The sequence below is a fragment of the Malania oleifera genome, chromosome 4 (genome assembly GCF_029873635.1).
Source record: "Malania oleifera isolate guangnan ecotype guangnan chromosome 4, ASM2987363v1, whole genome shotgun sequence".
Lineage (NCBI taxonomy): Eukaryota > Viridiplantae > Streptophyta > Magnoliopsida > Santalales > Ximeniaceae > Malania > Malania oleifera.
Genome location: NC_080420.1, coordinates 112,009,108 through 112,024,551, shown reverse-complemented (window position 1 = coordinate 112,024,551; position 15,444 = coordinate 112,009,108). Strand labels below are relative to the sequence as shown.

General features: G+C 35.8%; 2 protein-coding genes across 3 annotated transcripts; one reads left to right on the top strand and one right to left on the bottom strand.

Annotated features, from left to right (window-relative positions):
- Positions 1-870: 870 nt before the first annotated feature.
- On the bottom strand, positions 871-2,945 carry LOC131153212 (UPF0603 protein At1g54780, chloroplastic). The gene is made up of 3 exons (XM_058105365.1): positions 2,357-2,945; positions 1,892-2,084; positions 871-1,303 (listed from the first exon to the last, which is right to left on the bottom strand). Exons 1-3 carry the CDS (start codon positions 2,801-2,803, stop codon positions 1,056-1,058), a joined length of 888 nt encoding a protein of 295 aa, XP_057961348.1. The 5' UTR covers positions 2,804-2,945; the 3' UTR covers positions 871-1,055.
- On the top strand, positions 2,855-13,048 carry LOC131153213 (uncharacterized). Of its 2 annotated transcripts, none has more exons than XM_058105368.1 (8): positions 2,855-3,405; positions 3,947-4,026; positions 4,381-4,441; positions 6,222-6,279; positions 6,476-6,533; positions 7,201-7,273; positions 12,411-12,531; positions 12,745-13,048. In XM_058105368.1, exons 1-7 carry the CDS (start codon positions 3,082-3,084, stop codon positions 12,501-12,503), a joined length of 747 nt encoding a protein of 248 aa, XP_057961351.1. In that variant the 5' UTR covers positions 2,855-3,081; the 3' UTR covers positions 12,504-12,531; positions 12,745-13,048. The 2 variants fall into 2 exon arrangements, with proteins under 2 accessions (XP_057961351.1, XP_057961349.1); XM_058105366.1 differs by having other exon boundaries at positions 12,741-13,048.
- Positions 13,049-15,444: the final 2,396 nt, after the last annotated feature.

Below are 15,444 nucleotides of genomic sequence, written 5' to 3'. Positions count from 1 at the left end.
GGGCATCCACCATGCTTCCCAACTCACATTCCCAGGAATGCTCAAATGTTCCTAGAAACAAACAACTTTGGTTTAGTACACTTGCATAGTTTTTCATTCCATAGTTGATGTTTCCTAGTTTTATTTGTAGATTGCCAAATAAACTCATCATGGGCATGAAAATTGGGTACTATTGACTGTTTAATTCACCATACAATAGGAAACTGGGTGTCCAGCTTATGCAGTTTCATCCCATTATGTTCAAAAAATTTGAAATTGTTTGGATTGTTTCCATACAATTAGCATTGAGCTTATTCCATGATGCTATAGAATCAGTTTCAAGATTTCAGCTGCATCATGGATGCAGAAGGGTTTGGACATGGCAGTTTCCTCGAGCAGCCTGCTTTCAGAATTAGACTAGCATTGAGAGTGTGCGTCTTGTTTGTTCAGTGTGAGGATAGACATTCTCGTTTTCTGAATGCAAGGGTTTCTATGTTTCTGAAATAACACCGTATGGGACCCTAGGACCCATGGATTTATTATAGCTGAAGTAGCTGCATTGTTTATATTGAGAGAAATATTAGTTGGAATGTAGGTTTCGGGCATTTGTAAGAGGTGGTTGCCTATACAGTTAGTGTAGCCCTACACATTTAATGATTATTTTTTATTTTTATTTTTTTTACTTTGCACCCAAAATGAAAAGGAGAGAGGCACAAAAGCAACATGATTTTATTTTTAGTTAGTATAACCAAAAAATCCCTTTTATCCCTTCTGATATCAAGTTCCTTGTCAACTAATTGTTGAACATTATCATTTGTACAACTACATCTAATACATAGTATTTCGAAAACCAAGAGAAGGATTATTTGGACCCAAGATGAGAAGGAGAAAGGCACAAAAGCAACATGATTTTATTTTTAGTTAGTATAACCAAAAAATCCCATTTATCCCTTCTGATATCAAGTTCCTTGTCAACTAATTGTTGAACATTGTCATTTGTACAACTGCATCTAATACATAGTATTCCGAAAACCAAGAGAATTTGGAACTCAAATTTTTAGCAATGCAAATACGGCCTATTTCTTGGAGACATAAGCATAGTATTGTGCCATAGGAACAACAAAGGCAATCACTAACAAACCTCCAACTACTAGAGTAAATTGTCCTCGTTTCTCGTCCGTCTCTTCCTTGGTTTTAAAGTTGGATTCCCTTTTGCTGTCCTGGAACTTAGGTCCACCAGGATCTGGAAGACCATCAATGGCAGCAACCAGCCGCTTGGCACTGCTAAAAATTGCTTCATTGTACTTCTCGTCTGTAGCCAAAACTGCAATTTTAAATATGATAATTGTTAAACTTATCAAAACCACAATATCCTAAAGTAATTTTCTACCATTCATCAAGGGAAAAAAGTGAAGTGAATTTGTACTGAGTTTCGTCATGGAATAAAAATTTAACTATTACATTAGTGTACCAACATTCGATATTTGCTGTTATATATATTACACATGTACACATATTTTCCATCTGAAAAACTGCTGGAGAATTGCAATGAAATTAAACTTCCATTCTGCTCCCAAAATGAAATGTCAATGAAGAAGCAAGTTTATTCAAACAATTTTGTTCTCTCTATCTCATGCAAATCCTCGTAATTGTTGAGAATCCTACTTGTGAGCTTGTCCCGCATTGGACAATTAGAGTGGATGATGGGTGCTTATATACATGTTGGACCCAAAACCCAATAAGCTTAAACTTTTGGATCAGTTGGTGTTCAAATAATTCCATTTAAGGAAAGACAACAATTGACCTACTTCAGAAAACACAACAAAAGAAGAGGCTGCTTCAACGTGTTATTGGCCAATTAGAAAACTAAAGTAATCAAAACTTGCAAGAGGGAAAAGAAAGCCAAGGTTACCAGGAAGGTTCTCAGACACAGTGGAGTCCAGGACACCCTCTCCAACAGCTTGGATAAAGCCAGGACCTCCAGTGATAGCTCCTTCTTTCTGACTTGTAACAAGCACTACAATACCCTTGTTGTTGCCTTCCTCAACAGTGGGATACCAACGCTCCAAAACTTGGTCTGCATACTCAAAAGCATCTGCTTTGCTCTGAAACAAGAGATCATTTGTGGGCTACCAAATTCCGAGATTGAGGCCCCAAGAACTCAATTCTTGAAATTCTCATTTCTAATCTAAAATTCCCAAGCCAAGTCTCATATATTATGGAATAAAGTTCACAAAACAACCAATATTCTCAGATCTCACCATTTGTACTTCAACAAAATTTCAGAATTCGGATCAATAAGGGCACTCAACTGTTCACATTATCAAAAGGGTACGCGTTGGTATAGCTAAAATCATAGTTTCTTTAAAGTACTTACAGTAAGCTTTCGAACAGTGATGAAATTGATGTGGAGATTTTTTCTTGACTCCAAATCTGACAGCAACTGCTTCAAGTCGGATTTCGTCACCCGGCTAAGTACGCCAGCGTCGTCCACGACATACGATTCTTTCGTCGGCCCCTCATATAGGATATCAAATTCAGATGCTAATGCAGAATCACTTGGCAAAACTGGGAAAAAATTTAGCGTCAGAGAGAGAACTACAGCTGCCAATCCATGGTGAACATGAGAAAACCAGCTTTTGGGTATTGGAAAAGATGGTTTTACGGATTGGAAAGCTGCTTGTTTGAGGCTGCAAGTGATGGGTTTGGTGAGGAGGAGAGAACTTGATCTGGGTTGTGAAGAAGAAGACGAGAGGGTCTTTGAAGAGGAAGATTTTGGGTTGAACAGAGGAGAGAAAGAGTGAGGAGAAAGAATGGTTTCCATGGAGAGAAGCCAATGCGGATGCAGAAACTGGGGGATATGAGAGAACGCAGGTGTTTATTTTGTCATTTTTATTTTCCACTTTTTTCTTTTTGAATTTCTGTTGAGCTCAGATTTTTGGGTGGTTTGGGTTTTTTACATTTTCAGATTGGTTGGATAAATCCTAATGGGGATAACGTTGAAATCATGTAGGGGCTTGTTTGTCTATTCACAACAGCTAAAATGCTCTTTTTGGTGGCTGTCCGAGCCATAAAAATCATGGGTGTCATCCTCACCATCTCATGGCCTTTCTTCTCTCCCTCTCGCCAGCGCCACACCCAAACACTAATAGCTCCGGCAAATCATTTCCTCTCCCCACTCTCAAACCTCCCACTCTCTTCAACTGCTTCAAGACCAAAAGGGTGTTCATCTTCAAAACTGTTTCAATCTGTGTCGTTTATCTGATCCCTTTGTGCCCTTCTGCTGTAGCTTCTTCAGAGCCTTTGCCTTCAAAATCAAAACCAATCCTTTCGGCCATCGCGAGCACCAAGTCGTGGTTTCAGTTCTTTGGCGACGGTTTCTCTATTCGTGTCCCGCCTCAGTTTGAGGACATTATGGAGCCAGAAGTATGTAATTTCAATAAAATCTGTTGGAAAAATTGTCAGTCATTTGTTGTTGGGATTGTCCTGTTTGACGTTTTTGAAGCATAACTATAGTTCAGGATTTTATTTTTCTTTTTTATGCCCAGTTATGGCAGTGCTGCGTCTGCCTATTTGTAGAGAGTGGGAGAAACTGAATGAATTGTCATCTAAGACATCCAATTTTGAGTTTCACAATATTTTTTTAAGTCAAAGCTTTGGAATTTAAATCTCTTTTTTTGTGGGGGTGAATGCTGTAGCTGTTGAGTTTTGCCCCCTCCTTTTTTAAATCAAATTTGTTATTGGGGATGGGGGGGAGGGGAGTGTTGTATGCTGGTATTTGCAAGAGGCATCAGGTCTAAAAGCACTCACTGTCGAATCATAAAAGATGTAATGTGCTTCAACAGTGAGTGTTCTAAGAGCTCCCTAATGCTTTTTGAGTTAGTGTGATGTTCGAGGGTATTACTAGATTCTGTTACCACAATGCTATATTTGTTGACCAATGACTTCTGTTGTTTGATGTTACTAGGACTACAAGGCTGGTTTGTCTCTTTATGGAGATAAGGCAAAGCCCAAGACTTTTGCAGCACGATTTGCATCTCCTGATGGGTATTTAATCTTATTAAGTTTTCCCTTAGTTGGATACTTCATTATTATTCTTTCCATTTTTCAGTAGTCTAAATTTTTGTTCTTTTAAAATAGAATATGCATGCTAAATTTATGTAAAGTTGGTGCTCCTCATTTATCTTTGTTTGCTGTTTTGATATTTTTTATGTTGGTTTGTGTGCTGTATTTTATAATGTGTCAAAATGAAGCATTTGTATGACCAAATGAATGTTGAGTCTTATAACTATTTTTTGAGATTGGTAAAACACGTAACTTTTCCTTGACTGGATTCATTTGCACCCAAGTCATTGTTGTGCAACTGTATTTGATCATTTAGTTTTTTTATTAACTGAGCAGATCTGAAGTTTTGAATGTTGTTATTCGCCCATCAAGTCAGCTCAAGATTACCTTCTTAGAGGTTTGTATAGTGACATAAGCAGTCATTGCATTTGTCTACCATATAAATTTAGTGGCATGAGTACTTTTACATGACCACGCCTCACGATAATGGACAAATAGAGCCAGTCTCAAATAATAATGGACTTCATCACTTGTGATGCCTTGCAAAGTGCGAGAATTTGGGACTATTTTTAATTATTTTGAAATTATCATCATCTTGTTTTTCTTTGCTTGAAAATTAAAAGGGTGGAAAGTACTGAAAAATTCTAGCTGCAAGGTTTTTCATAGTCCAATTGTCTACTGTTATTGATGGATAAACGTAAAATGTGCAAGCAGATATGGGAAAGTAAAAGAAACATGTTTTTTTTTTCCCCTATACATTTTGTCCTATTCTGTCCTGTCTTAACAACAACAACAACAAAACCAAGCCTTAGTCCCACTAAGTGGGGTCCGCCAATTTATGCGATCATGGACCATTTCTGTCTTAATTTACTTTTTTCTTAAATTGGCCAAACAAACCTGTCATTAGGCCATTATGTTTTAGTTCTAAATTTTAGAACTATAAAATAATTTATTTATGATTTCTGCATGAAATCATTGTCAAACCCACTAACATGGTAGTTGAACTGCCAAACCATATATCACGCACTTGTCTGCTTTGGTTAATCTAGCAATTGGCTGTTGGAACTGGCTTTGATGTTTGTACAGGTGGATCTCGGATTTGGAGAGAGATTGTGATGCACACTAGTAATGGAAATAGAGAGGGTCAAGAGAAGAGAACTGGGCAATCCTTTGGAAGCTCAGGTGTTAGGTGGAAGGTGAAGGAATGTTATGTGGATGTGAGGGTGCAGAGATTCTAGAGAAGCTCTGGCCCTTAAAGAGACAAAGTTCCATGTGAGTATGATGGCAACACTCCCCCGCACCACTCCCCCCCCCCCCCAAAAAAAAAAAATTGAAATGAGAGAAGGGGGTATTTATTGTGATAGAGGATGTGGTGTCATCCTCACCATGTGATGCTCTGGCCAAAGGGAGAATAAGTTTTGAAGGTGCAATGTTGCGATGGCTGGTCACCAATAGGTTAGGAGAAGGGGTACATGACACGTGGTAGACACTTGAGTTAGCTAATGAAGAGTTGAGGGGCCAAGCCTTCCTTTATGGACTCATGTTCAAGCACACAAAGCCAAATCTCTCTTTGACATCCTGGAACTTAAGATTAATTAAGAATCCCACATTGCTCCTGGCAATAGCACATTAGATTTATGATTATCATATACATGCATTCCTTGTACAATAATCATCAAATTGGAATGCTTAGTAAGTAATTAATTATTACTAAGTGTGAGCACGATTGAGCTTAATTTATAATTCATATAAGATTGAAGAGAGGACCATACTCCATTTTCACAATTATTTGTTAAGCAGCAGATTTAAAGGGAAACAAAAATGTAACACCTAGTGCACAAGGCTCCCACGTCATCAGGGGTCTCGGGATGGCAAGATATATGTAGTCTTACCTCCACCCATAGAGAGATTGTTTCTAAGATTTGAACCTTTAACGTTCAGGTTTGGATTTAAAACCTTATGATTGAGTCAAAAGCTTGCCCTCAGCAGATTTATAAGAAAATCAACCATAATTAACAAAAGTGCAAAAACAAACAAATAGTCAGTAGGATCATCCCAATGTTTCTTGTTGTATATCCTTAAGGAATACAATACCTTGTTTTGTTTTGTACCATAGTCCATATACAATTATTTGTAGTTATACTTCTTAACTTGCTTATTTTTTCTGCCTTGAGCAGGCCAAAGATATTACTGATTTAGGTTCCTTAAAGGAGGCGGCAAAAATATTTGTTCCAGGTATTCTCATCTTGAGTTCTTTTTGCATGCTTAATGTGGTTTTAATAAAAATACTTCTTATTGGGTTTTTTTTAGAGGTATAATAGTGTATACACTAGCAATGGTCTTGTATATTGTTCCCATAATGGCATCATATATCCATTCAACTATCTCCTGCCTTATTTTCATTTTTTTTTTTTTAATATTGGCACTGCAGGTGGGGTAACTCTGTATGCTGCACAAGCAATAAAAATTAAGGAAGATGAAGGTTTCAGGTATATATCAATATTGATGTTGATGCAGTTAGTCATATTGGTAAATATTATTTACTAAATGATGCTGCAAAGGTCTTGGCGTTAGTTCAAAAAGATATAGGGTCTGTTGGAAAACCATTACCAGTTTTATAAAGAATGATGAAAATGACACCTTGTTTCCTATTTTTCAACATTATGTATAGGAAATTTGCAAAACATCTTTTTTTTGTTTTCCTAGTCCTCTATATTATGTTCAAAAACTAGAGAACAAAGTGGTATTTTTGTAATCCATTGGAGGACTGGAAATGGAAAATAAAAGTTGTTTTTCACAACTAAACAGGTCCATGGCTCCTTTGTTTTGCTTTTTGTTGGTATAAGGAAAGAGTTTTTGTTCTAGAGAACAAGAAAAATACCCAAAGTGAAATCTTCCCCTTTTCTCTATCGTTGTGAGCTATACTAGAACTTTTGTTGTTTGAACTTTGACTGAATAACAAATATTCTTTTGTAGAAATGCATTTCCTTGGTAGCACAGGCTCTCTCTCTCTCTCTCTCTCTCTCTCTCTCTCTCTATGTGTGTGTGTGTGTGTGTGTATTGCAGTTTGAATAACCAATAAAACTTGTATGTTTGTAGCATTTGTTGGTCCCCCCACACCACATTTTTCTAATGTATGATGATACAATGCTTCAGGACTTATTACTTCTATGAGTTTGGTAGAGATGAACAACATGTTGCACTTGTAGCTGCTGTTAATAGTGGAAAGGTATGTTATCAGCAAGCTCTTTATGTAAGAATATCATGGTTTTTTTTTTTTAAATAAAAATTAAATCAAATTTAATTCCTTTGAGGTTTGGATCTTGTATTTTCAACAATTCTCCGATGAAGAAATTTCAGGGTTGCCTCAAAGTAGTCCAAGCTTCCTGCCATTTTGATTCACATCTCTCTTTGACAGCAATTTTCTAGCACTCCATTGTGAACTAGAGAGAGGGTGGCCCTGTTTTTTGGCAGTCTCACTTTCTCTAAGGTAGGCGAAAACCATTCTAAAGAAGGTGAATTATGGAGCCTTGTTATGGGATCTTATAGGGTTCCATATGCTAGCTATGGGAGTAGGACTACTATTCTTATTCCTAGTTCAGTTCCAATTAAGACTCCTGCTTCTCTTATAATTGTAATTATGCCCTCCAACATAATTGCAAAGTAATACTAGGATTTAGGATAGTTGCTATTGAAACCTTTACCTGAAAACTCATTGCCAATAAGTCCTTTTGTTTATCCTTATTCCACATTCAATCTCTAAGGCTTAATAATTATTTCACTATCACTTTAGGTTAATGTTCAATTCCAATTGGGCATAGGACTTATAAATATTTCATAAGCACTGCTAATAATATATTCTCTAATATATTGTATAAACCACTTGAGAACTTTTAATCAAAGCATAACAGCTAGATTTATTGACTTGAAAGCACTATGGAATAACTGGAATAACACCTCAATTCTGCAACTTGCATAGATATCTTGTTAAGGAACTACATATATCTTGTATTATGTTCATGTAACCCAGCATGCCCATAGATAGCCCCCACTTGGGCATCAACGATTGAAAATATGACACAAATATTGTTAATTCTCTAATCATAGCTAGATGAGATCGGCTACATGAATCATTTTTCACCAATTCATATGATCTTGGAAATTTCCTCAAACAATTTCAGGGCTATTAAATCTTTATTCACGATCTCTGCCAAGTTATTTTAGGTTTACTCCTGCCCTTTCTACTGCCCGTCACAGTAACTAGCTCACTCCTTACGGCCCAAGCCTTCGCTCCACGGACTAAGCCTTAGGATAGAAATCTCTAATTAAATAAAGGTCGGATCGGCATCCAAATTAAAACACAATTAGGCTCCACAAAAGCCCACATCATACACAATCACATTCTACAAGATCCCAAGAACATTTTGACATAAAATGCTCATAATCGAAAATAGATTGATAAATGAAATATTGGCCAATGATCGTCTAATACACCTATACGAACTAGAGAGGTGGCAGCCTTTTCTTTGGTAGTTCTTTCTAGGTTTTTTCTTTCTTTATAAGGCAGGAAACAGCTTTTGAAAAGTTAGTTTTGGAGCCTCGTCTCTAATCCAGGCGCTCTCATAATTATGATTATGTCCACCAACATAATTGCAAATTTACACTAGGGATTTTGGATGATTGTCATTGAAATCTTTTCCTAGTGCCTTCTTGCCAATAAGTCATTCCACTCCTCGTTATTCCACCATTTAATCTCAAGAGCTTAGTGATTACTTCATTGTCACCCTTTAAGGTTAATGTTTAATTCCAATTTGGCAGAAAATTCATAAATGTTTTTCAAACGCTAATAATAATAATAATAATAATAATTGTTGGGAAGTAAAGATAAAATTCAGAGGCACAACAGTTCGCTCTAGGCAGCTTCTTTATGTGCAGGTCATGTGGAAGAGTTAGAAGAGTAGGTCTGCCTTGTGCAGCTCGTCCACATGTAGGTCACATGGAAAAGCAGGTCACATTGAAGAGCAGCTCGCCCATGTGTAGGTCACGTGGGGAGCTGGTCTGCTCTGCACATCCCTTCAATGTTTTGTTCTACAATGCTCAGCACAGCTCTACTCTGTGCTGTGCTGCACTGTTCTGCCCTGTGCTGCTCCGCAGCTTTGCAGCTCTGCACTGCCCTGTAGCTGTGCTTCTCTGAACAGTTCTGCAGCACTGCTGCTGTGTGTGTTGTGCTACCATTTGCAGCTCTGCTGCTCAAGTCGGCTCTATGGCTCTATGCTGCTTGTTGAGAATTCCACTTACAAATTTGTCCCATATTAAAAAAAAAGTGAGTGGATGATGAGTGCTTATATACATGGTTGGGTTAAAGATTCAGTAGTCTTAAGCTTTTAGGTCAAGTTGATGTTCACCCATATATATCAAACACACCTATGGACTTCTCCGGTGCTAACAAGTGGTATTGGAGTCGACGGTTCATAACTTTGGATGAGGCTTGTTGAGAATTCCACTTACAAATTTGTCCCACATTAGAAAAAGTAAGTGAATGATAGTACTTATATACATGATTGGGCTAAAGACTCAATAGTCTTAAACTTTTAGGTCAAGTTGGTGTTCATCCATGTATATCAAATACACCTATGGACTCCTCTGGTGCTAATAAGTGGTATTGGAGTCGACGGTCCATAACTTTGGATGAGGGAGTATGTGACCGAGACCAATAAGGATCATCTAGGCTGCCTGAATGATGGATCTGAATAGGGTCAAGACATGAGAGGTAAGATTGGTTCGGAAGTACGTGGAATATAATCCGAGACACGTAAGGTGTGGTGGTAAGGCCCACTTAAGCGACTGTTGGATAATTAGTCCCATGAGAGAGAAGATGACTTTCGTTTAAGGGGGAACAGTTGAAACTTACAAGTGAGAGGATGATGTGTGCTTATATACATGGTTGAGCTTAAGACTCAATAGACTTAAATTTTTGGATTAGGTTAGTGCTCATTTATGTGTATCAAACACACCTATAGACTCCTTGTTGCTAAAACTGTTCTAGGCTGCAGTGCTCCACACAGCTCACTCATGTCCAGGTTACGTGATAAAAGCACGTCAATTCTAAGCTCCTTGCCCATGCGCAGGTCATTGTGGATAGCAGCTCAACTGCTACAAAATGTGAACCAATGACCAAAGCAGTAGGTACGTTTATGTGTGTCATTTTGTGTTAAAAGTAGTTGTTCTTCTATCTAGAGCTTTGACCAAGCCAAATTTAGTTGGTTGAACATATGTTTCCAATAATGCAGAATTTTTCAGTTTGTGGAATGAAATTATGTACGCTCGCCCTCTGAAGTAGAGTATACTCTGGGTATGCTTATGTAGATATATAGGTGAAAATGTGTGGCACTGTTCTATGCTGCGAGTCAAAGCAGTTTTTCATTAGACATTGGTGAAAATCTGTGGCAGTGCTCATGTAGATATATGTTCGCTGTCAAAGCAACGAGTCAAAGGTTGCTCTGTGCAGTGCTGCGCTGTTCTGCCCTGCACTGCTCCGCAGCTTTGCAGCTCTGCACTGCCCTGCAGCTGTACTGCTCTGCACAGTTCTGCAGCTCTGCTGCTCTGCGTTGTGCTACTGTTTGCAACTCTGCTTTGCGCTGGGCTGCTCAAGTCGGCCCTGTGCTGCTCTACGCTGCAGTGCTCTGCACACCTCACTCATGTACAGGTCACGTGATAAAAGCATGTCAACGCCTTGCCTATGCGCTGGTCATTGTGGATAGCAGCTCAACTGCTACAAAATGTGAACCAATGACCAGAGCAGTGGGTATGTTTATGCGTGTCCTTTAGTGTTAAAAGCAGTTGTTCTTCTATCTAGTGCTTTGACCAAGCCAATTTTAGTTGGTTGGACATATGTTTCCTACCGTGCAGAATTTTTTTAGACTTTTTTACCCGTTTTATCCTTTTTTTTTTTTAATATATTAAATAATATTTTTTTTGAAAAAATAATTTTCGGAATAATCTGACATAATCTCGTTACTTAGAGTAGCGATATTTGTCACGTGTCATTCCAAAAAAAATATATTTTTTAATATATTTTTTTAAAAAATAATAAATCGAGAAATAAATTTTTTAATATGTATTTTTTAAAAATGATAAGTATTTTTCTTAATTGATATTGATATTGAATAAAATTTTTATATTGAATAAATATTAAAGTACCTTTTTTTGTTGTGTCAATATATATATATATATATATATATATATATTAATTTCAGGTACAATTAAAATTGGTAATTTAAATAAAGTTCAAAATTTTAATTTATAATGTAATAAATTCTTTTAATATATTTTTTAAAAAAATAATAAATCAGGAAATAAATTATTCTGCGTAATAAATTATTCAGCGTAATAAATCGGGAAATAAATTCTTCTGTGTAATAAATTTATCATTTATTATTATAATAATGATAAATCGATTTATTACGTAGAAGAATTTATTTCTCGATTTATCATTTAAAAAAAATATATTAAAGAATTTATTTTTTGATTTATTACAAGAAGAATTTATTATGCAGAATAATTTATTTCTCAATTTATCATTTTAAAAAATATATATTAAATAATATATATATATATATATATTTGGATTATGCACCGGGTATCCACGTGTCCGTTTTACGGTGCACGTGACTAATCCTGCACCCCTTGAAGTTGACCCCACAACTCCAAAGGGAGGGTAAATTCAGGAGTTCAGGGGCGGAAACGAATTCAAGAGGGTTTGAACACCTGATTTCGTGAGAGGCACTTCTGCAACCCGCACTACCACCTGAATCACACCCTGGGGGTATAAAATAATATTTTTTTTGTGGAAATGACACGTGGCAAATCGCGATTTTAAATCTCTCTACTCTAAGTAGCGAGATTATGTCAGGGTTATTTTTGAAAATTTTTTTTACAAAAAAGGTATTATTTAATATATTAAAGAAAAAAGGATAAAACAGGGAAAAACTCGAATTTTTTAGCTTGTGGAATGAAATCATGTACGGTCGCCCGAAGTATAATATATTCTGGGTATGCTCAATGTGTGGCACTCAGGATTTCCTTGGTGAAGTAGATTAAAATATATATTAAATTAAAACTGCCATTAATTGCATGGGAAAATTTTTTACTACTAAAAAAATGCCGTGTGGATATAATATTGAATTAATACTCAGGATCACTAAATTTAGTTTTGAGGAACAAAATGCTCTACCTTCGGCAGTGTTTGTACTTCGTACCAGTTCACAGTTTGTCTGGGTCTTGGCATTTTCTGTTAAATACCGAAAGAAATTTGCTTGCCAAAAGGAAATAACGCTCGGCTGAATTGCTTCTTATCTGTTTCATAGGTATATATTGCTGGAGCAACTGCCCCACAGTCTAAATGGGATGATGATGGCGTCAAGCTTCGATCTGCTGCTGTTTCTTTGACTGTCCTATAGTCGTCCATCAAGAATTTTTCTTTTTCAGGTTTATGATCTTGCTTCTTTGATGCTTAGAACCATCAGTTTTATTATCAAAGAATCATTTCCTGTGATGGGAAAAATGCTCAATCTTAGTTTCCTGCCTGGGATGCAACAAATCATTCCCATGCATTTCATATTTCCCGATACGTGGTCCAAAGCAAAAGGACCCCATTACTTGTATCCAAATGCTTATGGTTTTTTCCTTGCATGCAGATAGTTTTCAATGCGCGGATGTGGTTTTAAATGTGACAGATGAATATAGTTTGCAGATTGCTGCTTATTCGGTTGAGGGGAAAATTTGATTCTTGGTCTCTGTCGTTTTTGGGATGCCATTGAGGGTAGCTGAATTCATTGAATTCAGTTTCCAGTATAATTTTCATTCAATTGTGAGCAAAATTGGGTGAGCAATTAATTATTATCTTATTGGAGAATATTTGAGATCATCTTTTGTAATTAACTAATTAGTTAATTTTGAGAAAAATTGTGATCACTTTTGTAATTAATAAAAAGGGGGCTCTTTAGCTTCTTGATGTGTATTTCCATATGTTGTGCGGTCGGTTCACAGGGTTACGGTGCGATTGTTTCGATGATATACAGAGAAATATAATTAAAAAAAAATTAATGTTTAAAAATCTTCTTCGTCGTCTAAAATAAATCCTTGATCCAAATGGAGTATGGATTTCTTAATTTTAGGAAATATTTTTAATTAAGAAAAGGAAGAGCGAAAAACAAGGGATTTCACTTCATGTCGAAATATTCGAAATTTGAATTTTAAAATGCTAACAATTTAAGATAGACAAAACTAATGGGTATTTAGTAAAGTTGTTGAATGTTGAATTCAAATATAATTATATTCTGAATTTTTGCTTGAAACCGGTCTGGTCACAAAGTCTAAATAGTAACTTATTTTTATCTATTTGGTATCTAATATATGAATATGTCACTTTTCAATTTTAATTCTTATGAATTTAGGTTTCATTTGGGTGTCGAGTTCTTTGCTATTTTCATATTTCATAAAGGGTCAAAATAGAAAAGGAAAAATAAAAGACTTCTAAATTTTCCTACTTAGCAAATTGGACTTGATTATATGTTTGATTTAGTCTAATTAATTCTAAGAAAATTAAAAATTATTACAACATGCTTCGATGTTTGAAATAAGTAAAACAATTCAAACACAGCATCTATGAAAAGGTCTTTCAAATCAAATAAACATTCTTGATTACTTATTGAAAATATTTTTTTGCCATTTTTCCTCCTTATTAACATTTTTGCCATACTCATTCCATAAAACTTATTAATAACAATATTCCTTATTCTTAATTTTATCTAAAAAATTGTTAACCATTCATTTTTCATATGCATTACTACTATTTTTTGTTAATAAAGGAATTTTTTACAATCATGAAAATATTTTAGGGAGTGTAATTGCACTTTTTTCTTCATTTCTTTACCCTTAAAATTAAGGCTCCGTTCGAATGAAGAAGTTCATTTGAAAAGGAAAGAAAAAATTTAAATTATATTTTTTGCTTGAAATAAAATTTTATTTTAACATGTTTAAACTTTTTTTTTAAAACCAAATCTAATTATGTACAAAATTAAATTTTTATTTATTGATTTATTATTTGTTTTATTTTCTCTCATTTTTTTAATAATCAAAAATAAAAAAAAAATCATATTTGTTCTTCTTTTTTTAAATGCTTTCCGCAAGATTAAAATACTATAAATAACAAAAGTTTATGACAAAACAAGGACCTTCTTCAATTTTAGCAAAAATAGACAAATCTTGCCCACATGGCATGGTGTGGTGGAAAGACATTAGTAAGTAAGAAAGAGCATCGGGGGTTCAATTCCAGGTAGATACACTCACGGAGTCAGCGGTACCTGTGGATGGTGAGTTTACTCTGTGAGCCAACGGGGACTGTAGATGGTGAAAGTTTACTTTGTGAGCCAGTGGGGATCGTGGATGGTGAGAGTTCTCTGTGAACTAGTGGGGATCGTGAATGGTAATAGAGATATGTCCCGAGAGTCGAGTTGGCCGAACGTCCAATTGATGCACAGAAGTCGTGTCTGTATCCGGATTTTATCCTGATCAGCGAGACCTGAGGGCGGAGGATGCTGATCCATAGGTTTGGCGCTGCACTATGAGGTTCGAAGGGCTCGTTGGTGGCTGGAATTCCTATGGAATAAAAAAAAATGACAAATCTTAATGATGTTCCTAAAATTTCACAACTTTTGACACACTTTTAATCTCTACCAATTGAGATACCTATCTTTCGGGAAATTATACAGGGGACGTCCCCCTTCATGTGTCCATGTGCCTATATTTTGAATGTTAGATATGTGACGAATTGATTATACATTCATTAATATTATAGAATGACCCATATTCAACAAGGGTATAATTTTTGAAAGAGACACGTAGACACATGTAGGGAAAGTTTCCTGCATAATTTTTTCTATATTTCTATCAAATATTAGGAAAAATATACATATTCTTGCTAAATCTCAAGAAAAATTCATGTATTTTCGCTAAACTTAATGTCTATTAAAATCTTAAAAAAGACCTTTTTTCTCCCCCAAATTTTAAGGAATACCAATGTGTTTTGTCCAAATTTACTATCACAAAAAGTTAAATAAAATAAAATATTAAGCTGAGGTAATAATATATTTTTTTAATTGATTTAGGATGATGGGACTACGACATCATGGGCTGACGTGAAACAAGCGATAATTGTATCACACGCCTCATGTACTTACCTCTCATATACTGCCACGTGGATTTACCTGCTATTGTATTTTCTTTTTCACATTTCAAATCCATTTGACGTGGCACGATTTTTGACATTGTTTGCAAACTAAAGCAGTTGGGAATGTCAACAGGGGATCCTAGCCCTCCCCAACTACCATTCTTCCCTCC